The 26,067-nt window shown below is 49.0% G+C and overlaps 1 protein-coding gene across 3 annotated transcripts in view; it reads right to left on the minus strand.

Moving 5' to 3' along the window:
* Cnnm2 (cyclin and CBS domain divalent metal cation transport mediator 2) overlaps positions 1 to 26,067 on the minus strand; it is a 130,661-nt gene continuing 104,594 nt past the window's right edge. The window contains exons 4-8 of one of the 3 annotated variants that reach the window (XM_005063494.4): positions 24,451 to 24,620; positions 13,302 to 13,395; positions 10,070 to 10,135; positions 1,874 to 2,058; positions 1 to 1,392 (exon numbers count right to left, since the gene is read on the minus strand). In XM_005063494.4, coding sequence (XP_005063551.1) covers positions 1,183 to 1,392; positions 1,874 to 2,058; positions 10,070 to 10,135; positions 13,302 to 13,395; positions 24,451 to 24,620 — 725 coding nt within the window. In that variant the 3' untranslated portion in view covers positions 1 to 1,182. Of the gene's footprint in view, positions 1,393 to 1,873; positions 2,059 to 10,069; positions 10,136 to 13,301; positions 13,396 to 24,450; positions 24,621 to 26,067 lie in introns of those variants that run through there. The other 2 variants (XM_005063495.4, XR_002384306.2) reach the window with 2 other exon arrangements.

The raw sequence follows: 26,067 nt of genomic DNA on the forward strand, positions 1-26,067 counted from the left end.
TGAAATGGTCACAACACACATTTGGTTTCTGAATCCGTTTGGGGTCAAACTGACTGGATATATGAGCAGCCCTCTCTGGCACTGGTCACAGCTGAAGCAAGATGCACCTTGAGCAGGGCCACTGCCACTTCTGGGCCCACAGCCAGGGACAAGATGGGAGGGGGCGGGACAGGCAATCCCTTGTCCTTCCATTAAAAGCATGGGTTCAGAAATGCCCAAGTGCATAGCCCACCCCACCCTCCCCTGCCTCATTCTGGTAATTCACGAATCCCAGTGGGAAGGAGGCACTCACGGAGCTGCCACACCACGTGCTCAGAAGACACCCCACTTGGCACCTGGAGCAGCAGCTCGGGTTAGCAAGAGTGGGAGTTGAGAAGGTTTGGGGTGGCTCAGCTGATGCCCCAGGTCACCCCAGGTTACAGGAATGTGGGTGAAGTCAACTTGCCTCTTGCCAATGATAAACCATGGGTTTAAAATTCATTAACATTCATTTTGGTGATAAAAATTCCTTAGGGTGGGAGCGAAATCACATTCCCAAGCAAACGCTAACCCTTCCTGAGGGAGAGGGACACAGTTAGACATTTTCCAAACAACACTGTGCAGAGGGGCGTCTGCCACCCACAGTGACAACAGACTTGGCACGTTCCTCAGTGACATGGTTTTCTTCATTCATCCGTCAAGTTCGACAGCGACACCCACCGGCACACAGAGGAAAGACAGCCTTCCTGGGGACGGCCAAAGAAGGCCACTCAAGGGGCAAGTCCAGCCTGATAGGGTCACATCATGGGATCACAGCAGAGTTAGCTCAGACAGACCAACTTAAAACTCTGCAAAAGACACTTAAAAACAAAAACATGATCTCTTGAAAAAAATAAATGAAACAATTTTTAAATTCATGCAAATTGAGGGAGGAAAGAAATGATAAAAGGTACTGAAAAAATAAACATGATTCTATTTGGGCGGAAGAAGTTTGTCTCCGAATTCTTGAAAGCCATGCCCCAGCTGTCGATGTCCCGTGTCTAGCTAGCTTCCAGCCCTCCCATGCCGTCCTCTGCAGCCTCCGGGGAAAGGGGCAGAGTCTTTGGTCTCAATGCTGTAGGTCGCAGCATGGCAGACAAGCTCACACTAGTGGGAGTCATGGTCAGACAGGCCAGGAGGCCCAACAAGGAGGTCCCGAGGGCCCTAGATGGTGCCTTCACTGTGCAGGCTGTGGTTGGCCTTGTTGTGTGACACACAGTTCTGTTCATTGAGCAAGTTGGCCGTCTCGTCCGGCAACCCGTCATGCAGCTCCGTGAGAGTCAATTCAATTTTAGTGTTTTCACTGTCTGAAGACTGAGGGGTTTTGTCCATCCGGGACGCCATCAAGGCATTTTGGTACTGCTGTCTGGAGATCTGGGGCCAGAAGAGGACACAGAAAACAGAGACACCCCTTAATGTCAGGTTCTCTTATATAGTATAGCATCACACACTGAACATCCCCAAAGGCCCAGCGCTCTAGAAAACCATCCTTGTGTAGAAACTGGGCAACTCTGAAGTTTAGGTTGACCCCAGGCAAGTCGGTTCTCCCTGGAACCGTTTCTGCATCTTGCCTCTGAGGCTCACGCTAGAAAAGTGGAAATCAGTTTCTGTCAGCTGAAGTGGCTTTGGCCTCCAAAAGATGTCTACTTGAGACTAGGAGAAGAGCCTGTCCCCAGGGCCCCGCTGGCTCTTCCCCTCATCCCCAGTTCCTGTCACCTGCCAAGACCACGCTCGTTTTGGCTGCTCACGGCCTGGAACCGAGATCAATGTGTTTTCCAGCCTGTGTCCGGGCCCAGGACGCAGAGGGAATGGGCGGTACCTGCCGGATCCCGCCAGCCCGCCCTGCCCCACTCACCTTGACAAACTGCAGGTCAGAGAGGGCTCGCACTGAGTAGTCCGGGATGTAGACCTGCAGGAAGGAGGAGCTGAGCTGGTTGTTGCTGCTGCCCAAGGTCGGCGTCATGGCGTCAATCCGGTCACTTCGACTGAGAGAGTCTGAGTGGTTCAGGCCACAGGGGCGAGGAGGTGACTTGTTTTCACCTAGAAAAGGGAGAATACACACTTACAGCACCGTGGGTACAGCCACTGGGGAGCAGTTACTCCAAACCAAAGTCACACGGTCTGGGTAGAAAGGCAGGCTCGGCAGCTGGGAGCCCTCCTCACAGGGGCCCAGGACACAGGAGCTGCCTGAGACTAATAAGGACCAAAAATGGCTCTTCATTGATTTTCTAGAAGCCAAAATTAATTGCCAAAATCCCTCTTTGAATCTTTTGCCTCTTATCCATCAGGCAGCCCAACAATGCTTCGGGAATTCAAGATGGCGAACCGTGAAAGGCCTGCCTGCAGAGTCTTGGGGCTGAGGGTTCCTGCAGTGAGCTCCTTGGAGCAAGTGTTCAGAAAGGCTTGGGGAGAGGACCCTAAGTGTTCTGTTGACGGAGAACAATTCTCATAGCAGGGTATATTGCCTGCATGTCTACGCACTGGCACGACATGCAGTCCCCCTGAAGGCCACAAGAGGGGTTTGGATCCCCAGAACTGGAGCTACAAGTTTTAGTCACCATATGGTGCAAAGAATTGAACCTGGGTCGTCTGGAAAAGCAACAAGTGCTCTGAACCACCAAGCTGTCTCTCCCCATTCCCTGTGGCTTCAGAGATGATTGTGTTAAAGATAAAACTAGCATGCTGTGCTGACATTAACCCGAGCACTCAGGGCAGAGGTGGGTGAATTTCTGAGTTTGAGGCTACCCTAGTCTCCATAGAAGTTCCAGGACAGCCAGGGTTACAGAAAAACGGTCTCAAAAAACCTAAATAAACAAATCTTAATTCCCACGCCGAGGAGGCTGCTTCCTCTCCACTGTTGTAACCAACTCTCCTGCTGGCTGCACATTAAATGGGCTCTGAATTGCAGAATGCCACAGAAGTAGAGGGGACCCACCCAACCATCTTCCAGTGTCCAACAGATGCCCCTCAGAAGAGCGAGCCTGTGGCTGGTCCCGCCCCTCGCTGTGGAAAAATGTATCGCCATGGCCACAGTCTACCTCCTGCCTCACGTGACAGGCTTACGGGGTGCCCTGAATCTCTCCCGCTTCACGGTGGTACCAAACCCTCAGCCCCTCCTCACCACTGCCTCCAAGTGTAAACGTCCCCTCAGGGCAGAAAACGTCAGTACACCAGGACTCCTAGGCCACAGGCTCCAGATGCAAGTGGGCTTCCCACAACTTCAACTCATCAGCGCCTCCTACTGTCCCTGCCACCTCCTGAGAGATCAGGCGGGAATAACCAGTGCTTTAGACTTAGCAGAGGCGAACTTTGAACAGGTAACCAACTCCAGAAGAAGCTCCAGAAGCCTTATCTGTAAAATGTGCACAGTGCTACCCAGCTCATGCGGTCTGAGATTCAAAGGGAGATACGAAGTCCTGAGCACGTGACACTCAGGGAGCGCCGGACAAATGCGCAGCGTTGACAGCCTCTGTTCTTTCCTGTTAGCTTCTCTCAGACCCCGCCACCATGCCCTGCCTCAGGATCAACTTTCCACACGACGACATCACCTGTCACGACAGATCTTTAAGTTCTTTGGAACAAGGAATTCTGCGCTGTACCTCCGGGTTTTAGCCACAAATCACATGTTCCCACACACATTTTTGCAACAGTGTATACATGGCTTCAAGGTATTAAAGACAAGGCACCTGGCAGGTTCACTGCTTCCTGGCCAGACCTCCAAGTGGAGGGCGGGGCTTGGTTCTTCTGGACCCCGTTAGGAGGCACTGCTTCTGTGTGTGTGTGTGTGTGCATGCACGTGTGCGCACATGCACACACATGTGTGATGGGTCCCTTGCTTTGTCATCATGGCAGCAGTCTGGGGAAGCCACCCACTTCCCTGTACCCCTTCTACAGAGCCATGGGCCTGACATGACTGTCTGGGAACATACCTCATGGCTGTAACACACTGTTGAGCATCTCACAGACAATATTAAAATCTTAACAGCAACAGCAATAATCTCACACCACATGTGCAGAGACACTGGCTAAAGCCTCCTTGACACGAAGGCTACAGGCCTCAAGAAACAGAAGCCGCACCTGCCTACGCTCCCAACAGAAACCTTTGCTCACAAAAAGTAGCCGGAAGAGTATAATTATACTTAGAGTTATTACAGAATGATTGTAAGGAGAGTTGGACTTGGGTGACACTCCCAGCAGGGTGGAGGCTGTGGGGAGAGATGTGACTGGTTTTCTCAGGTTGTTTGTGGCTCTTTGATGGAAGCTGCGTGCTTTCTCAGGAAGCTGCTGGAAGTTTGTTCTCCAGGCAGCACTCCGATGCAAGCAAGGTCTGAGGATCCTCGAACTAGTTCAAGATCTGAGTGCAATGACCATCTGAAGGACACACAGTGTTCAGTCATAAGTGAGATCAGAACACAGAAGCACCAAACCCACTCAGCAGGTGTGTGTCTAAGATGCATTTCATTTTGGTCTGTCCTCTTGCTAAAAGCACTGCTTCTCCTATTGGGCTTCATAGGAATGGCAATGGGCGCGACTCAGTTCACAGCTGCTTAGAAGTCTAAGAAGTTTGTGAACCTTTCTCTAAGTGCTGTCCATACCGGAGCCTTGGGAATAGCCTGACGCCGTATAGATCATCGGCACACTGACAGCTGCTGCTTCCATACTGCGGATGTCCCAGAGAGCGGGACAGGCAGTCAGTGGCCAGATGAAACCCTGAGATTTCTTGTGAGTGAGCCCCACCCAGCAGTCCTGGCCCACTGCTGCCTGGACGACAGCATCACTATGATGGGTGGATGTGTGACGTGACACAGGCTCTGTCACCATGCCCTCTGCTCACAACCCTGTGGAATGAAACTGGGTAGAACTTGCTGGACTTATGCTCATCACTGCAGATCCAGAATTATTTTTCCTTTTTCTTTTTCAAGACAGGGTTTCTCTATGTAGCTCTGGCTGTCCTAGAACTCACTCTGTAGATCAGGCTGGCCTCAAATTCAGAGATCCTTCTGCCTCTGGTTCCTAAGCACCACCACCGCCCGGCTCAGAACCAGAATTTTCTTTCTTTTTTTTTTTTTTTTTTTGGTTTTCCGAGACAGGGTTTCTCTGTGGCTTTGGAGGCTGTCCTGGAACTAGCTCTCGTAGACCAGGCTGGTCTCAAACTCATAGAGATCCACCTGCCTCTGCCTTCCCGAGTGCTGAGACTAAAGGTGTGCACCACCACCACCCAGCCAGAATCAGAATTTTCATATGCTGTCTTTGAAATAAGCCGAAGCCAGGGATGCCCTGATCAGGAAGGCTGTAGAAGTCCCCCAGCCAGAAAAACCTGTGACCATCTTGCCTGTTCTAAATGTCACATGCTTCTTTCTTCCACCCAGAAGACAAGTGTTTGAGTTTAAACAAAAAGCAAAACCCGCTTTTATTTGGGGGGCGGGGTAACAGAGGATAAGTTGTTAGGAACAGTTTGCTCCTTTCACACGTGGGTCTTAGGTATCAGGCTCAGCATTGGGGCCTTTACTTACTCACTGAGCCATCTCTCGGGTCCTAAATTTAGAGAGTTATGATTCCTGGAGTGCTGTGGTCAGGAAGGCAACCTTGTTCCTACCAACTTTGTCAAGCAGCAGGAATGGCAGCAAAGCCGATTAAGAAAACTAAAGAAAAAAATGCAAAAGGCAGTCGCATAAGAGGTGGTGGCTGCTGTTCTGATGCTGACACTGGGGACTGTGACTCCCGCCAGCTGGCAGTTGCACCAGACGTGGGCTAACAACAGGAAAGGCTCTGGAGGGTGCACATTACCACGTCAAGGTGTTCGATGGCTGCATGAACTGTGTCTGGGTTTCTAAACCACTTTTGCTGGGAAATTGTAGCACACGCAGCTGAACCTTCTGAGAGAGACTTCCCAATGTTTGTGAAACACCGACCCCTGGCTTGTGTGCAGGGTAGCATTTCTGCAAGTGTTCCTTCCCCGCATTCCCAGATGGAGGCTTCTGTCCCCAGCTAGCCACTCCCGGGACTGCTCTGTTCAACTGCTGGCAGAGTCCCACCGTTACCTCCACATCTAGAGCATGTGCCCCGCTGTGTTATTAACTGCTGACCTCTATGTCACACCACTGTTTTTGTATTAGACTGTCCTTCTGTAAGGTAACTCTCGAAAAAGTGACCCTGGTTATTCATTGTGGGCCCTACTGTTTTCAAACTTGTGTTCCAAGTTTGTTGTCCTCTATTGTTCCTTCAGTCACTATGGTGTCTGCCCTGGTCCAGCTCCCAAGCTACAGAAATACATGATCACACCTTAGCTCTATGTATGCATTTAAGGGAGCATGGCCTCCTTTTTATTGGTATGAGCTTGTTTGGAAGATAAACAACAAAACATGTTTCAAAATGAAAAAGATTAAGGGAAGACCCACAGGGAACTAATGGATGGACATGGAGGCCATGGAGACCAGGGACAATGCACTCAACAGCAACTACAGCCAGCAGAGTGTTTACCTCAGATCCCCTGTGAGCCACGCATGGGGTATGGGTGTGCTGAGGACCAAACTCAGGTCCTCTGCAAGAGCAGCAAATGCTTGTAACTGCTCAGCACATCTCCAACCGCACAGAGAGTAATATTACACACTAAGTGTGGGTGGGGAGATGTAGCATAAACATCTTGGACTCAGTACTCTGTCACCTGGGACCGCATGTGTTAACTTTGACTCTCAGCGGCATTGCCACCGGTTCCCATCAGCTGTGTCTGCTGGGCTCTGGCTGAGAGCAGACCCCTCCCACCTGGTGGCTTCAAAGCTCTGTGGTTCCGGGACATACATTCTGGCTCCACCTGGTCCCATATGGCAGTCACATGATAAATTGATGCCCAAAATGAGTGCCGTGCAAGCTGGACACGCACCAAAATGTACAAACGGAGGAAACGCAACAGTGCTCTGAGCATACTCAGTCGGCAGCATTAGCTGTGTCTGCAGATGCTGTGGGTTTGAGCAACTGAAAGCAGAATTGGTTGACTGATGTTTCTGTTTCTATTTTCTTGGTGGTTCTAGACTGATGCAGTGATGATTTGTTTCTTTCGTGTTTATAAGTTAAACCCGACCCCTTCTCTCCAGTGTTTCTATATACTTGACTTGGAACCAAGTGTTAAAACACTGTTTTTCCTGCTCTCTGCACACTGAAGATCGGACGGTTCACTAACGCTTCACTTTGGCTCTCTCTGTCTGGGGCTGTAATGAGCACAGCACCAAATGCTTTAACAGCTGTCTGAAGACCAGGGCTCAAGAACTCTGGTTCTGAACAGTAGCCCAAGATACAGGATGAGAGTTGGGGCTTGTGGGCTGATTTTTCTACTCCCTAACAGAATGAAAAATTCTAATGACCCTCGTGTGCTAGAGGGGGAAAATGCTCGACCTATCATTCCCTCTTAGTTCATATTAGGTTTTAATCTATTTAAATGTCTTTCTGTGTCACAATGTCACATCCAATAAGTTTGCTTAATTAAAAAAAAGGAATAATATGAATTCACATCCTTTATCTGAAATCCTTGAAATAAATGGCTATGTTTCCAAATTGGTCCATATGTGCATTCCAATACTACAAGCCCCATTCTGCAACCCAGGAGCAGCCCTGCAATTCAAGCTCACCTATAGTGCCAGGCAAGGCTGTGGTAATGCACACCTTTAATCCCAGCACTTGGGAGGCAAAGGCAGGTGGATCTCTGTGAGTTCAAGACCGGCCTGGTCTATAGAGCGAGGTCCAGGACAGCTAGGGCTGTTACACAGAGAAATCCTGTCTCGGGGGAAAAAAAAATCAACTCAGCTACAGTGAGGCGCATAGGACTCAAACCCATGGAGAGGCAGGAGCCCTATCCAAGTTCAAGTTTTGCTGTCAAATTTCTGTGTCAAGGTTTTATGGCAGTAATAAAGATGAGACTTCTGTTTTATGTGGGCATGGGGACACCCAATAATCAATGCTCTTGGAAGGTAAAGACAGGGAGACCCCAAGTTCAAGGTCATCCTCAGTTATATAGCAATTTCAAATTTGAGGCCAGCCTGGGCTACACAAGACTTCATCTCAAAAACAGGACAAAACAAAAACAAAATCAAGACCTTTTCAAGCTGGGCATGGCTTCATACCCCTTTAGTCCCAGCACTAAGGAGGCAGAGGCAGGTGGGTACCTGTGAGTCTGCCTGGTCTACAGAGTGAGTTTCCAGCAGCCAGGACTAAGATCCCGTCTAAAAACCAAAGAAACCCTTGCAGCATTATTTTGTCTCTCTGGCTTTTGGTCAGTTTATTTTACCCATCCTACCCAGAAATCCTTTCTTTTGGCAGCAAACTAGCAGACACAAACCTTCTGGAAGGGGTTAGATATCATTGGCTTAGTCCAACACCCACTCACGAAGGAGATCTGTTACTGCGATGGCAGCAGGCCTGTGGAACAGGACCTTCAGGCAGGGCTGTTTATTCCTGACCAGATGGAGCAGGCATAGCAAAGAAATCTCACATTCTACAGAGAAAGTAAAATTCAAATGTTTGATGGGCTTTGGCCAAGAGTTATCAAACTTCAGTATCCCTGCAATGTTTTTAACAAACAGTAAACAGAAGCAAATAAAACGGGAGAAAAATATAAATGCATGTGTACACGTGGATACATGTGTGTACTCTGTTGGCTGGTTTGAGTCATATGATTCTATGAATATCTTATGCCAAACATTGAGGGTAAAGTGTGTGTGTGTGTGTGTGTGTGTTGCTGTCTACTTTTTTAGACAGTGTCATTCACTGGGACCTGGGGCCCATGGGTTTGGCTCAGCTGGCTGGCTAGTGAGCCCAGGGTCCTGCTCTCTCCACCTCCCCAGTGTGGGGTTACTTGGCTTTTGGGAACTGGAGGTCAGGTCTTCACAGTTTTACAGCAAGCGCTGGAGCAGCTGAGCCATCTCTGAAACCCTGTTTTGGGTTTTTTGAAGCTAGGGTTTTACTCCGTAGCCATTCTGGCCTCAAACTCACTATGTAGCCCAGGCTGGCCTTGAACTTGTGGCAATCTGCATACTTTAGCCTTCTGAACACAGATTAGACATGTGGCCACGACATGGGAATGTTAATGAATTTTCTTCTAAGACTAGCATCGTCAGCATTGTAGAGTTTAAGTTGAACTGTATGTAAATTGCATCAGTTAGACTAAAAATTATAAGCTGTGTGTGGGAAAAAAGCAATACAGAAAAGTTGCATTACCTAACATAGATGCTCAACAATCTCTCTCTCTCTGTCTCTGTCTCTGTCTCTGTCTTTCTCTTTGAGATAGGGTCTCCCTATATATATCGATCATGCTGGTCTTAAACCCTTGACTCTCCTGCCTCAGACTCCTGTGTGCTGGGATTCCAGGTGTGCATCACAACAAGCTCAATTAAAGCTAAGCAATTTTAATTAAAGAAAGATTAAAACTTCTCTCTTTAGTGGCTGGGCATGCTAGGCATGAACACGCTCTCCTGCAGGGAGATAATCTGCATCTGGTTAGGAATGTCCGTGGCACTGATTCCAAAGCAGAGGTGAGACCGGAGCAGCAGGGCCATCTGCCGGATGGCAGAGACACCAGCCAGCTCAGGTGGAAAGGGCCCCAACCCAGACGAGGCAGCTTTTTCTCATTTGCCAAGAAAAGTTCATACTCCCCAAAGATTTTGTTCAAATAGATTCTCCAGACTAGTGTGGACTTGGGTTCTGAGGCCCTCAGGTTTCTGCAAGTCCATCTCTCATAATTGCTGAAGATGGAGTAAGACTCTGGGCAGACCTGAGTGGTCCAGGCCAGTGCAGGCAGGATGGGCAGCAAGCACTGGGCAATCACCATAGCAACGCTCTCTACCCCTGGTCACCTCCGTTCCTAGCCCAGAGTCCCTTTCCAGCCTTTCTTGGCTTATGTTTTTCTGGACAGCTCCCCCTTAGTCAGCAAGCTTAGAGTTTTAGGGCTGGCAGGGAACAGGAACAGCATTGTGGAAACAGAGTGGCAGCCCTGGTGGCCAGGCTTTCCCAGGGTCGAGGCAGGCAAGCAATGGGGTTACGAAAAGGAAGCATGCAGAATTACCTGGAGAGCCTGCCGCTAACACCTCTGTCCTGCTGACAACAAAGGTACGAGACAGGGACAAAGGAACTGAAAACGGAGAAAAACAGGGTGAGATGGCATCAAAACTCAGAGACGCTCACATCCGAGGGGCAGCAGCGGACAACGCCTCACTGACAGAGCATTCCACCCCAAGTGCCAGAGCCCACGAGGTGCTGGGTAGCGGAAGGGACACAAATGACTTTCCAGGAAGAACAAGGCAGGGGATGTGCCACCATGAAGAATCTCATTCTTGTGTTCTTTTCTGGAAAGTTCTTAACACCCCCCCCCCCAGTACCCAAATGGGATCCACAGTCCTAAAACAAGCTTTTCTCAAAGCCCAGGTCACAATTGGGCCTATTTAACTTGAGGTGTAGCTGGCATGGGCTCTAAGAATAGGCCTAAGCCACACTCCAGCACTCACCATGAAACCCAGCTCATTGCCATTCTTGGTTTCATAGTTTGGCCTCATGTTTTGAGTTGCTTGGGATGATTGCATATTTCAGAAGAGGCAAATGTGGAGAATGCCATGCTCAGGCTGCCTGAGGATGGCAGACAAAGGTAAGGTTCCTGAGGTTCATGGCTGCTCACTCAGATGGGAGACTGGCCCCACCATGGGACAACCCCAAAGGCAGGCCACGGGGGATGGGGCATTCTTTCCCACGGTCCTGAAAACCAAGGACTGTAGGCTTTGCCCAGATCACTGGCTTTATTTGACTTGTTTCGAAACAAGGTCTCAACATATAGCCCTGGTTCTCCTGCAACTTGCTATGTAGGTCAGGCTGGCCTTCGGCTTACAGATTCTCTCTGCCTCTGTTTTCCTAGTGGACAACTGACTCTTCATTTATTTGTGTAGTGTGTGTGCGCCATGGCACACGTGTGGAGAACAGAGGGAAACAGTCCTTTCTTTCCACCATGTGGATCCCGGGACTTGAACTCAGGCCATGAGGCTTGGCGGCAAGCACCTTTCCCTGCCGATGCATTTCACCAGGCCACAACTCACCTGAACAGACACCGGCAGGTCTTAATGTGGCCATACCTGTACTAATTGTGCATCTCAATGAATACACAGCCCCCAGGCCCTGGTCATGAGGGTCAGTAAACAGCAGCCTTTGAAACCAGTAGGGGCTTCCTGGTGAGGACTAGGCTCTTGGCCTAGTTGCTGTTTTGGTTGGTTTAAAGGTCTCCTATAGTCTAGGGCTGGCCTCAAACTCACTACATAGCTCAGGCTAGCCTCAACTCCTGGTCTTCCCACCTCCTTTCCCACCTGCTGGCACTAGAGGTGTGCCCCTCACCCCAGGCTTTCTGCCCACTTTTCTGAATGGGATTTTCCTTTCACTACGCTCCAATATGTGCTGAGCTAGTGTTTACGTTAAATAACCAGTAATCAGTAAAAACCTATCGCTCTCACTTCTTTTCAGAGCTACCTTGTAGCTGTGGGTCGGTTAACCTGGGCTAATTTGAGGCACGAAGTCCCAGAGCAGCCACAATGATGGCCCTTTCTGCGCTGTAATATTTCCTCTGGTTCTGTTGCTGGGTTCCCTCTGTTTGCTTTTACCTTTAAGACAGGCCTTGCTATGTAGAACTAACTGGTCTAAAACTTACACTGACCCTAAACTTGTAACAATCATCCTGCCTCTGCCTTCTGGGATTCTTTCTATTTTAAGGGTCATAACACACTGTATGCATAGCACCCCATCCGGCTCTCCTGGTTACTAGAGGACACCGAATATCTTTTCTCACTACCACACAACCCAGGTCTTTCCATGCCCAGTCACAAACCCCTCTCCAGTGTCACCAAGCAGTGGGAATGAAACTCACCTCCAAATTTACAACAGAGACCTGCTAAGAAGGATCACATAGACCTACATCCGTGTGTGGTGACAGCGGGGCAGTGTGGCCTTAGGACTACAAAACCTGCACAGGACAGTGAGTTCACTGGGTCCGTCACACTGCTGGGTGGGACAGTAAGGGAAGGCCAATACCACAAAGACATTAAGGTTTTTCCCCAGTTGGGTAGCCTTCCTTTACGGTGGGTTATGGTTAGCTTTGGGCTTTGTGAAGGTTTCCTTTGTACAGAATGTTCTTTTAGAACTAGGCGTTGGTGGCACATGCCTTTAGTTCCAGGACTCAGGAGGCAGAGGAAGGCAGATCTCTGTGAGTTTGAGGCTAGTCTGGTCTACAGAGTGAGTTCCAGGACATGCACCAAAGCTACACAGAGAAACCCTGTTTTTGGAAAAAAAAAAAAAAAAAGCTTTCATATTTTGTCCACAAGGTGGCACTCTGGCACCTCTGTTTACCTGCTTGACCTGCTCCTGGCCAGAGAAGGCAAGCAATGGAGTATAGAGCCAGAGGAGTTGGGAGCACAGCAGAGTTGGGTGCAGACACTTTTGCTGGACAGGTCACCTTTCAGGCATCTCAGAATCTCAGAGAACTTGCTCAGTTCTCCACAGCATACCCACCCACCCCAAACAGCCCGCTCTCTAGCAAACTCCTACATCCTCAGGAAGATGCAACGGGAAACCCCCAGAACAGCTACATGTACAGCTCAGACTTTGGGATGCGGGTTGGGGGCACTTCCCACGATGGGCAGGAGAATGCTCTGAGAAGTATTAACTCCTGGGAAGAGCTGAAGCTGACCAGCAACTCAAAAGACCCAGCATGCACCCCACCAGACACATGGAGCTTTCACAGGAAACAGCCGGTGAGGGCAACTCCTGGGTTTACAGTCACCATGGAAACACACTTCTGGTGTGTCTGTGAGAGCATGTGCATGAGCTGTAACTGGATGGAGACACGTGTGGGGATGCCATCCATAGGCTGGGGTTCTAGGCTGAGGAAGTGATCTGAGCACAGCATTCGTCCCTTCCTGCTTCCTGTGGACCCAGTGTCACCAGCTGCCTCGTGCTCCTGCCTCCATGATGACAGTCTCAAACCACCACCTGACGTAAACCTCCCTCCCTTGAGCTGCCTTTGTCGTGTGTTTTGTCGCATTTATACAGGGTTCGAGGAGGGGGGGAGGGCTCAGCAGGGTCCCCTGGTCTGCAGTTGTGTTCGGTGTATGTGGAAACCCATGAAGGTGTCCACCTGAGCGTCTGTCTCTAGTGTACTGGTCGATGAGAAGGCAAACCAGGCAGGTCAGCGGGGCACAGGAGGATTGGGGGAGGAGGGCCAAGTCTTCCCACATGGTCCTGTGCCAAGAGCCTGGACCACTCACCTGGAGAGGCCGTGAGGGCCATCACACCATAGTATGAGAAGGCGCTGGCTTCAAACTTCATGCCTTCTTTCCCGGCTTCTACTTCCACCTTCCCCTGGGAGAAAAGGGAGAGACTTTCAGTCTGAGTTGCACATAAAGCTACTTCTTCCTGGGTTTGTCTAGACTCCTCTCCCACAATCCCAAGAAGACAAGCTCTGGAAATAAAGGGAAGGTGCGCTTGTTTCAGCAAGGAAAGCGGGTCTGACTGAGCATGCGGAAGTAACAATAAAAAGGTCAGTATCTATGTGACATTTTCCTCACGTCCCAGCAATTCCAGGGCCTCACTAATAAAAAGAACTGGCTAGACAAATGCCGGGGAGACCCTCCTGGTTGCCCCAAAGGGAGCCTGAGCTGGGATGCGGCAGGGTCAAGGGTCAGCATGCTATGTGTCCATGGAACAGGGGGTGTAAACTGGCTCCAAGACCTGCTTTCTTTCCCAAGAGGAACGCCCTGGGCATGCGAGCAGACGCCTTGCCAGGCTCCCTGTGGGCACTGCTGGGGGGAAGCAGCCCGAGAGTAACCCTCCATCAAAACAAACTCCTGTGAGCTTCCACGCCTCTCCCGCTCTGGCCTGCCTGAGGCCTTCCTCCTCCTCCACCGCCTCTTCCATCCCTGCAGCCTTCAGAGGCGTAGAGCGGCCGGTTCCGGGCTAAAGAGATCTTTCCCAGCGAAGGGCCAGCGCAGTGTGCTCACGTCACCCAGTCACCTCCCCCAGGACATCCTGTGCAAGGGGCAAACCAGCAAGCTGCCACTTGCTAAACAGGAACCAATAAAGCAGGCATGGTGGCATATGCCTATAATGGCGTGACTTGGGGAGTTGAGGCAGGAAGGGAGGGGAGTAGGGAGGAAGAGAAGACAGGCAGGCACACGGGCTAACACTGCACCCCACTGCACAATTCCCTAATGCTCTCAGTCCCGGGAGGCAGGCTCACTGGTGCCTCTTACCATCAGGAAGGAGGGTCTGGGAAAGGCGAGGGACTGAGCGTGCTCTCAACACTACTAACCACCCACACAGCTGTGTCTTTGGAGCTCACTGGCCAGTCATGTTAGCCAATCCAGGAGCTCTGGGTTCAGTGGGAAACCCTGCCTCAAAAGATAAGGTGGAGAGAAGTAATGGAAAATGCCTCTGGCCTCCACACGCACCACTGTGCGCGCATGCACACACACACACACATACACACACACACACACACACACACACACACACACACACACACACACACACGAAAACAGAGTTCCAAGAGACACTTGTTTCCTGCTCTAGCATGAGGGCACACTTTCTGCAGGAAGCCCAAGGAGGGGGAGATCTGGTTGACCCGCTGGTAAGAAGCAAGGTCTAAGGCAGAGACAGCAGACAGGATCCCAGGCCTGCACGGACAGGCAAGGCTACAGAGCTCCTGGGAAGAGGCTAAGGGCTGCTTTGCAGAGGAACAGGGTCCAGGAAGAGAGCCCAGTCCACTTTACTATGGCTCTGCTGAGAAAAGCCACAGGGGAGGGAGGAGGAGGAGGGAACAGTTACAATAGAAGTGTGTGTTTGAGTGCAAAGATGGGCATCCTGGGGGAAACCAGAAGAGCTGAGAAATGAGGGCAGTTTCCAGTCAGGAGATTGGAAATTGGCTGAGGAGAGGGAGGAAGGTTCCTGACTGTCTGAGCTGGAGGTCGGGGTGATGAGAGGGTGACAAAGGAAAGAAATGAGAGGTAAAGACCAGCTGCCATCTAGACAGGACGAGGGCAGGGCGAGAAACGGACTGACGGACACCCAAGAAACCAGGTGAGAGACGTTTCCTGGCAGTGACAGCCACCAGCAGGGTGTGATGGGAGCACAGGGGTCTGCAGAGCTGTGGGGCCTGCAGGAGCACCTCTCCTCAGGGAAGTCAGACAGCTGGAGAAACGGCACCAGGAAGAGCAGCTGAGTGACGGCCTCCCAGGGCCTGGGGCTCCTTTCAAAGCTGGTGTGGAAAGTAGAGAGAGTGGGGGAAGGCGCTGTGGGCGCAGGAAGGGTGGGGCCTACAGAGGGAAAGAGAAGGAGGTGACGACAGGTGGATGAGAGAAGGCACAGGTGCCATGACAGCCTCGCCCTGAAGAGCCCTGGTGTGCATAGTGCTGACACACACCTGGTAACCTCCGAAGCACAGGCTCCCAAAGGCCGGCCCCAGCTCCCATGCCCAGGCATTCTGGGTAATCTGTGTGAGGACAGGAGCTCTCCGGGTAACTTCAGGAACACATGAGGTTTGTGGGCAACAGCCCTAGGCTGGAAACTGTTTTATGGTCTCCAAGACTCCCACAAAGGCGCAGGGTCGGGTTTTCTGACTAAGCAAGGATTCTACACACACACCTGAGACCACAGCCATACTCTACACCCTCCAGGGCAGGCATACGTGGGGTAGGGCCTGCTACCTACTCTCCGCTTGGATGCCGAAGTCTCAACCATTAGCTACAGGGGCCACACTAGGCCAGTGGCCCCCACGTGTGTGGGTTCCAGGAACTAGCAGCAGATATGAACCACTGTGTTTTTATTTCATTATCTACTATTGCCGTCATTTCAGAAAAAAAAAAAAAACCACACATTTTAACTGCCCCCTCCAATTTAGAAAATGTAGTTTCAATAAACACGCCTTCAAACTGAACATGAATTACCCTGGATAAACGTCCTGCAATCATTCTTGTTTATCTTTCCTCCTATTGGTGACAGTGTCATGGCTGCTCTCGGGGGCACCTTACAAAATAGAACAGATGAAAAAGTACAACAGAAAGTGGGAGATGGGGCTCTACAGGAGTCTGCGGTGGGGTGAGCATGAGTAAAATACAGTGCCCACCCAAAATTCCCAACAAACCAACACATAAAAAAGAAACCAGGGCTGGAAAGATGACTCAGCAGGTAAAGGTGGCGGCAGCCAAGCCTGACCGCCCACATTTGATCCCCAGGGTTCTCATGATGGAGGATGAGAACGGACGCCTGCAGGCCATCTTCCGATCTCCACACACAAGCTGTGGCACAGTCTTGGCAGACAAAGTCCAGATTATAGAAAGTAACACATGAAGCTGGGCAGTGGTGGCGCACACCTTTAATAACAGCACGCAGGAGGCAGAGGCAGGTGGATCTCGGAGTTTGAGGACAGCCTGGTCTACAGAGTGAGTTCCAGGATAGCCAGAGCTACACAGAGAAACCCTGTTTCGAAAAACAAACAAACAAAAGAAGAAAGTAACACACGAAAATAAAATCACACGAGAGGGCTAGACAGACAGTTCAGCAGTTGGAGCACTCGTTACTCTTGCAGAGGACCCAGGTTTGGTTCCCAGCACCCACAAGGCAGCTCATAATCATCTGTAACTCAGTTCCAGGACATTGGATGCCCTCTTCTGACCTCTGAGGGCATCAAGTACACACACACACACACACACACACACACACACACACACACACACACAGAGTGCACAGAAATATATGCAGGCAAAATACTCATACACTAAAATAATAACTCTAAAAACATTAAAACCACAACAAATGAAAGGATCCCTACAGTCCAGGGGTTCTGTCTCCATTTGCAGCATTTAAAGCGGTCCCACCCAGGCCGCCCTCCACAGAGGAAAGCTTTTCTGACAGGCAGGGTTAGGGACACCCAGGGACATCTGTTCATTTAAGTGTCAGTAGTTCAAAAAGATCATTTCATATAACCTCAGCAGTGGGAGGTGAGAGCCATTCCTACAGGAATATGACTTAAAATCAACTAGGTGTCTCTGCACACAACTTTTCCATTTAGGGAAGGATTTATGTTATTAATTTTACTTTTGAAATATTCATAAGCTTATTCTATAAAATTACAAAAAAAATCATGATGGGACATGATGGACTCCAGGCTTTCTCAGAGGAGCTAGGGCTGACTGTAAACTGACAGGTTGGGAAGAAGGCCTACCCGGAAATAGTGGTACCACTATAATCCCGATACTCAGGAGGCAGAGATAAGAAGATCACAGGTTCAAGGCCAGCCAGGGCTCCATAGCAGGCCCTGTCTAGAAATAATTGTCAATGGCAGTTTTTAAAAGGCTCTGCAAGGAGGAGTAGCAGTGTCAAGCAAAGATGGCTGCATGAGAAAGACCTCAGGCACAGGCCCCGCCCACCTCCCTCTGACTTCTAAGAGCCTATAGGTGCTAGTCAGTGCCCACCTCTGGCTTCAGTCAGAAGCGATGCTATCCGAGTCCACACGGCCCAATAACCCACATGGTAGATAACCCTGAGTGGTTAGTGTGGCCAACTGAGGCAGACCGAAGACTTCCTCCCACACTGGCCAGCACCCACTGGCCGGTTCACCCTCAGACTAGGTGCTATGCTCACGCATCTTAGATTGCTGTCACAGAACAGCCAGTGGGGCCTGCCATCAGACAGGGTGTGGCTCAGTTGGTAGGGTGCTTGCCTGATGTGTACTAAGCCTGGCACATGCCTGTAAACCCAGCACTTAGGAGGTGTAGGCAGTTCACGGTCATAACTCAACATGCTCAAGGCTAGCTCAGGCTGTATGAGATCTTGTGACAGACAAAAAAGGGGAGTGTGGAATGGAAAGAGAACAAGGAGGTTGGACGCTAAGAGCACAAACATGGGGTGTTTCTTGGCTCTGCCTGTGTGAGCCCTGTGTGACTCTGGGACATGCATGTTCTCTAGTCACGGCTTTCTGTCTGATGGCTGCACACTGAAGCCTGGGATTCTGCAAGTTCACTTCATAATGTATTTTTTTAATTGGTGGCCAAATACTAATTTATGCACATTTTAATCATCTGGTGGACCCTTTGCCTGGTGCCTACACCATACCGGTGCCAACCTGCATCGCTGCTGCACCAGCGGGAAGCTTGTCACACTGGGGTCTGCACTTAAAATCTGCAGGATTCAGGAGAGGATGGAAGGGAGTGGACCTCACAGAGACAGTTCACGCATGTTCACTGCAGGTTAAACAGCAGTGTGTACTGTTCGAACTTTCAGGGTCGCTCAAAGACAGCCAAGGACTACAGAGGTCAATCCTTTAAGGCAAAGTAGGCCACATACTGGGCAGGTGGAGTTGAACACACACAGTATTAAATAGTAATCTTTTATAAAGAGTAAACCCATTTCAGAGCAAAAATGTCTTTGAAACCTATACCAGAAGCTTTTAAAAGTATGAATGGGGAGGAGAGAGAATGAGAGAGAGAGAGAGAGAGAGAGAGAGAGAGAGAGAGAGAGAGAGAGAGAGAGAGAGAGAGAGAGAGAGAGAGAGAGAGAGAGAGTATATACATTAATTTGCACATGAAATAAGCAAGAAGATCAATGCCAGGCAAAGTTCCTGTTCCATAAACACCCAACAAAGACAACGGCTGGGCCTTCTGCTAAGACTGGCCACACCCCTCAAGGGCTGGGAAAGCAGTGCACTCTACTCATGGGCTTATTTAGACATGCTACTCCTCAGATACCAACAGTATTTCACTACAAAACATCAACTGCAAATGACAGTGGCAACAACCAACTTGTTAGATTTATTTCTGTTCTGTACATGATAGTTTGCCTGTATGTGCACCACACGCACGGCCACAGAGGCTAGAAGGGAGCCCTGGATCCCCTAGAACTGGAGTTATGGGTGTTGTGAGCTGCCGTGTGGGTGCTAGCAACCAAACCTGGGTCCTCCGCAAGAGCAGCCATCGCTCCAGCTCAAACTTGACAGTTGCATATGCTCTCCATTGCTTTACTACACGATGCTTCCTCAAGTCACCATCTCAGACTTGGTCTCTTAGACATGGGAGCAATTGCTGCTACTTTACAATGGATTTATATATGTTTTCAAGGACAGTATTGTAAAACAATGGTTTATATACGAGACCATTAATTTAGGGGATATAATGTGTTTATAAGCACCTTTTCTGTCTATCCATCATTTGTTTTTATTTTATAAATTACATTATTTGCTGGGCAGTGGTGGTGCAGGCCTTTAATCCCAGCATGCAGGAGAAAGAGGTAGGAAGATCTCTGAGTCTGAGGCCAGTCTGGTTTATAGAGCAAGTTTTAGGACAGCCAGGGCTACACAGAAAAACCCTGTCTTGAAAAAAAGCAAAAATATACTGTTTATGTATTTATTTGTGGGAAGTGTTTCCTCTCCTATGCAGAAACAAACAAAAACACAATGTGAAAAGAGCAGACAGAAGGAGTTCCCTGAGGATGGAAATGGTCAAAACATGCACATTCACAAAAAGAAATGTGAGATCCGTTACTCTGCACAAATAATTGAGATAACGATTTGTAATAAAAAATAGAGAGAAGTTGGGGAAATGGCTCAGGCCTAAAGTGCATGCAGAAAGCAATGTGGGCCTGGGTTTGACCCCCAATAAAAGCCAGGTGCAGCTGTGCACATCTGTAACCACCCAGGCGTGGGACAGTGAGCAGTGGATCCCCAGAGCTCTATGGAGGAACAGTGACATTTTATTTCCTTCTACGCAAACGAGATTATGTTCTCTGGTCTTTTCAGTTATGCATTTATTATATAATTGTATACATCGAGGTATAAAATGTTACTTCAAGTTGGAAACTAAAAAGCCTAATTTCATATTTCAAAGACTTTGCTTCTCTTAAAGAGGCAGGGACTCACACAGTTCAGGCTGGCCTCAAGTTCAGTATGCAGCCAAGGATGACCTGGGACTTGTGACCCTCCTGCCTCTCTTCCCGGAGCAGGGGCTCCAGTGTGCACCACCACACTCACTAGCAGTGCTGGGGATCACCCGGCCCTTTAGGCATGCAGGCACTCTCTTCCAGCAGAGTGCACCCCAGCACACGCACCAGCGTGGACTGCCTTATTCCTCGTTTATCATCATCTGTATATTTACTGTAATATACACCAGCGTGAACTGCCTTATTCCTCGTTTATCATCATCTGTATATTTACTGTAATATACACCGGGGCACAGTATGACCTTTTTGTGAGTCACATAAACTGCAGTGGTTCATGTCTGTATCCCCATACTTGCGGGCAAAGACAAGAGAGTCAAGAGGTCAAGGTCATCCTTGCCTCCACAGCAAGTGTGAGGCCAGTACACAATATCCTTCCCCAGAAAAGCAAAACTAACCCTCCAAAAAGAACATTTCTCTGGTTTTTATGTTTGCTTATCTCTAAATCTTAGTTTTATTTTACTGGTTATATAGTTTAAAATTACTGTTTACGTGCTCTTGGTATTGCTGGTAGGAAACACCGCCATTGAAATTGTGTGCCTTTGGGGCCTGAAAATGGCTCAGGAGGAAAAGGCACCTGCATCACACCCAAGGATTACAGTTGGATTCTGAAACCATATGGTAGTAGAAGAGCACTGACCCTGCAGGCTGTCCTCTGACGTCTATGTGCTCATCAGGGCACGCACACGTGTGTGCGGCTGTGCACACAGCTGTGTGCAGAGTGGGTATTCTCTAAGCTGTGTCCCTCCTTGTGTTTTAGATGGGGTCTCTCATTGGTCTGGGGCCCACAGATTAGGCTAGGCTGTTTGGCCCCACCCATGTCAGCCACCCCAGCGCTGGGATCACACACTCACCACCAAGCACTCAGCTCTCGGAGTTCTGGGGAGGAGCTCAGGCCCTCACACGCTAGACAAGCACTCTATCAAGTGAGCTACTGTCCCTGCCACAGTTCTACCTTTAGGTACATGGCCCTAGAAGTTATTTAAAACATGTAGAACCAATACAGATTTCATTGTGACTTATCATCTCATTTATTAAGATCCATTAACATTTTAAAAGTCTACTTTTTTGTTTCATTCACATATAATTTACATTTTGTTATATGTGAGAAAAAACCATTCTTTTAATTAGATTCACTTAAAGCATTTCTTCGGATACCCTGAGTTTTATCTACTATGGGACTTAAACTAAGAATGTTAGTGATGGGCAGAGAGAGGCATCCCAGTTGGCAGAGCGCTTGCTGTGCAGCACGAAGCCCGGGCCTGGTTTGGAGCCATGGGAACCAGGTGCAGTGGCACAAACACAGAACCAGAGCTGGGGAGGCGAAGGCGAAGGGTCAGAGGGTCAAGCTCGGGAAGGAGACACTTTGAGGGCTGGGCACTTGATGCCCAACCACGAATGCCCCAGAAACCCGTATCAACGCCAGCTGGGTGGTGGCCCACCTCTCTCCAGCCCCAGAGGGACACACAGGGCCAGCTGACCAGCAAGACTAACCATTTATGTGAGTGCCCCTGCTGCAGTGAATAAGAACAACAGAAGATGATTCCCAATGTGAACCTCAGGCCTCTACAAGCGTGTTAACACGTGTGCGTATGCATGACACACATGCGCCAAGAATGTGCATACCACATACACAAGCGGAGAAAAGGCAAGGTCACCTTCAGTTACACAGGAAGTTTGAAGCCCGCCTAGGCTACACAAGAGCCTATGCCAAATAATACTAAACCAATGTGTTTCTACAATGTAATTCTAGTTTCCAAATCAATCACTTGAGTTTTTCTAGAGTTGCAGAAGACAATCTTGCTGCACGCAGGCGAGCAGAGAAGGCGGCATTGCTGCTTTCCTCTGGCTGCATGAAATGCAGAGAGCATGCTCAGTAACCTGGCATGGATTGTGCTGGGGTGGCAGCATTTTAGGGTGGAATGTACTTGGCAAAAGATGACGGCCATGCCGGATTGACCGAGGGTGGCATGGTATTTTGTCCTGTTATTCTCTGGTACCTTGGATAACCGGCTAGTTTGCAAGAACACAGATTTTGCCAATGCCTGCAACATAAGTACCACCATAGATCTGTTCATCACCCACACACACTACTTACAAAACCATGACAGCAGCTCAACAAACAAGCCACAGTATGTAACACGCAAAGACACATCTACACAGGTAGATGTGTCTAAATGACCTATCAATCATGTACTAAATGACTTCATTATAAATAAAAAGGAGGATAATTTCCCGTTCTCGAAAAAATGTTTACTTGTCTATATGTCTGAGACAGGGTCTCATGCATCCTAGGTTGACCTTCACTTGCTCTGTAACTCAGGATGACCATACCCAATCCTCCTTGCCCCGCCTCCCTGCTGCTGAGATTACATGCCACCATGCCTGGTTTACATGCTGCAGGGAGGGGATTGAATTTAGGGTCTGGTATACTCTGGCTACTGAGCCACAGCCCAGCTCCTCCATAAAACTTTTTAATGATGTATTTACTTAATGTATACAAATGTCTGTCTCCATGTATGTGCCTGTACCACATGTGTGCCTGATGCCTGAGGAGATCAGAAGAAGGCATTGAATCCCCAGGGACTGGAAAACAAACCTTTGGGATCCACCATGTGGGTGCTGGGAACTGAAGCCAGGTCCTCTGCAAAAGCTTCAAGTGCTCTAACCACTGAACCATACCTCCAGCTCCAAATTTCTATAAAGCTTACTTTAATAATTCATGGTTTGGGGCTTCTGAGGTGACTGTGTAAAAGCACTTGCTGAGTAAGTCTAGTGACATGAGCCCTTGAACTCAGGTAAAGAGGAAGGAGAAAGCTGAATCCGAAAGTGACCTCCACATGTGCCCCCCTCTCCATCACTAACACACATATAGATAATAATTTTTCTTGGGGGGTAGGGATAGACATTGAGACAGGGTTTTTCTGTGTAGCTCTGGCTGTCTTGGAACTTACTCTGTAGACCAGGCTGGCCTTAAACTCACAGAGATACATATACTTGCCTCTGCCTTCTGAGTGCTGGGATTAGAAGTGTGTGCCACCGCCACATGATGACAATAATTTTTTTTTAAGAACTGACACAAACACATACATTTAAAAAAAATCTTTAAGAAATACTAATTGGATGGAAAGATGGCTCAGGGTTAAGGGCAGGCACTGCTCTTTCAGAGAATTTAAGTTCAGTTCCCAGTATTCACAGCAGCTGCTCACAACCGCCTGTAACTCTAGCTCAAGGGGAGTCAACATCCTCAGCAGATAAGAGCACTAGCTGCTCTTGCAGAAGACCTGGATTCAGTTCCCAGCACCCACATGGTGGCTCACAAGCTCTGTAACTCCAGTTCCAGGAGACCCGATGCCTTCTTTTGGCTTCCGTAGGCACTAGGCACAGACATACATGCAGGCAAAGCACTGATACACGCAAACAAAAAAAATACATCTTTAAAACGGTTTCTGAGCCGGCACAGGAGGCAGTAGCTGCAAGCAGATGTCCCAGGGGACTTTCTTCCTGTCACTTGCCTCCAGACACCAGCAGAGTCACATGACCACAATCTGCCTTAGTCCCTGATACCTATACAGTAGGGAACGACGTTCTTCATCCTCTGAAGTAACTGGGGTCTTGCTGAACTCATGCAAAGTTCAGGACCTGCCAAGTACTAATTAAGCTTTTGGTAACTCCAGTTTATGTGCAGGAAGGATCTACGAAAACTGAGGGGGCTCAAGCAGTTAGTGTCCTTGTACAAAACGAGTCCCAACGTGACTTGCTGAAGAGGCATGAAAGTCCGCAAAGGAGGGTTTGATTCAGGGTAGCCAAGGGCAGTGCCTGCTGTAGGCAACTGTGATATCACAAGTCCTCAAAGAGGGCTGGAACAATGGCCTCCCCACCACCAGTGTCAATCAGTGAGGAGGTGCTCGTCACTATTAATTACTACTTTAGGGGAGTGCCATTGCCATTACCACACCAGCTCCTGGCAAACAGTCCGGTAGTAACCATCAACATAAACAATACATGGAGGAGGTTCACGGTGTTTCTGGGATGGGTATTAAGATATGGTGATAACAGAAGAGAACCCACAGTGTGTCTTGGTTACTGTAAAAGACCAAGCCCTAATGAGACTGGACAAAGGAAAAGAGGACATAAAGAGAACCCAAGGAGCCCAGAACAATACGTTTCAAACACCCACCAAGCCCTGGACAGGGACGGGCACGGTGCCAACACTTCAGAAGTCAGCAATGGCTTTCTTCACTTGACTCGCTCAGCACAGCAGCAAAGCATGAAGCGCCTTTTGGTATTAGACACAAAATGAGTGGCGCCACCTCTCTAGCTCTGTCAGTGGAGACCAAACGCCCCCCTCATAGATACACACCCCAGGCTCCTGAGAGCAGAAAAGATGGGTACTCAGTGAGGGCACGAAAGCATGGAATGACTCCTGACCTGCAGAATGAGAACGAAGTAGTCTACAGGTTTGTTTCGCTGGTAGAGGTAGCACTCAGGGGCTTTCTTGTTCTTCTCATCATACTTCAGCTCCTGGATGACATTGGGATGCTTTAGCAGCCTTAGGAGGATCTTCTCTGACATCTGGGATGGGCTAAATGCTTCTACTTCTATAGACATAAACACAACTTGACATTACACTTCAAAGAAGGGCAACTGGGGTGCTCAGATCGGGAGAACACTTGGCGACAACGGTAAACACAGATGAACCAGACTTCCGTTTGGTGATCCACTGGGGTCAGATTACCTGGGAGAAATTACAACAGTGGCATACTCATGTCTGGTCCTTTTTAATCTTTTGTTTTCAACCTGCCATTGGTTTCTGTCTCACATGAGTACCCTACATCCCTGACTGAAGGGAATGAAAACCAACCATCAGCAGACTCCCTCCTTGAGTCAGGACACTCTTCAGCACAAGCTACAACAGTCTGACTGTTCACCAACAGCCAAGGGAGGAACTACAGTCGAGAAGCAGTGAGGCTTGGGGTTAGTGCCAGTGCATAGACCTGGGCTCTGCCTACGGCTCTCCCACACTGCTCTCCTGAGGAATTCCAGGGACCACTGAGGGAGAGATTCAGAATAAAAGCAAGGCCGTGCACACATCAACATGCACTCTGACTTGCCAACGAAAAAGGGAATGGTGGTCGGCACTGACAAAGACAGTCACTTCACTTAAAATAACAGGAAAATCAAAGCTGCTGACTCTGGATGCTATCGTAAATGTGGACTTCGTGGTCTCTCAGAGGCAGAGTAGGGTAACACTGAGTTTTAAGTGTGGTTCTTCCACAAAGAGCAACAACGATACCAGAGTAGGAAGAGAATCATAGCACAGTGTTGTTCAGCTTATTTTTTAATTAGATGCTATAAATGAAAGCTACAGATTCTAGATTCCCGTCTGTGACTTTTTCATAGTTAAGACAGCACATTGCAGGGAATTTGGGAAACACGGAAAAATAAAGAAAATAAAAATCAAGTTGACTGCTTGGATTCAGAGTAATTTGGTGAGTATTTCTTTCCAGTGCTTTGCCTAGGCATGTGTGCCTGTGTATGTGTGTGTGTGTGTACGTGTGTACGTGTGGTCTTAGCATACACATACTCTGATATCCAGGGGTTCCTACTAAACAGAAAGTCATGGACACATCCCCATGTCATAAATGTGATCAATGAGCACATCCATGTATCTGACAGTAGGTGACATCCTGCCATGTGTTGCTGTTGACCTTCCAGGGCATTTGTATAAACACACTGCATGTAGTTGAAACTTACTGGCCTATCTTGGAAACAGATGTCTTCTGCAAGCTTCTGGGAGCTTCCAGATTTTTCTCACACTTCCCCTGGCCAACAGAGCTAACCCTTCACCTTAGAGGACCGTTTGGGGATGTGAAAGGATTAGTCAGTCTCTTAGGTCTTTCAACCTTGACCACTTGGAAGCAGTCGGTGCTGGCTGGGCTGGTGGCTTTAACTATGTGGACACTTGCTCTGGATAGGGCCCAAGTTAACAATCTGACTTGAAGCCACCAAGAAATCAGGCCAAACTCGAAAGATCTTTCATTTCAT

This window comes from Mesocricetus auratus, unplaced genomic scaffold (assembly GCF_017639785.1).
Source record: "Mesocricetus auratus isolate SY011 unplaced genomic scaffold, BCM_Maur_2.0 Super-Scaffold_4256, whole genome shotgun sequence".
In the NCBI taxonomy this organism is placed as follows: domain Eukaryota; kingdom Metazoa; phylum Chordata; class Mammalia; order Rodentia; family Cricetidae; genus Mesocricetus; species Mesocricetus auratus.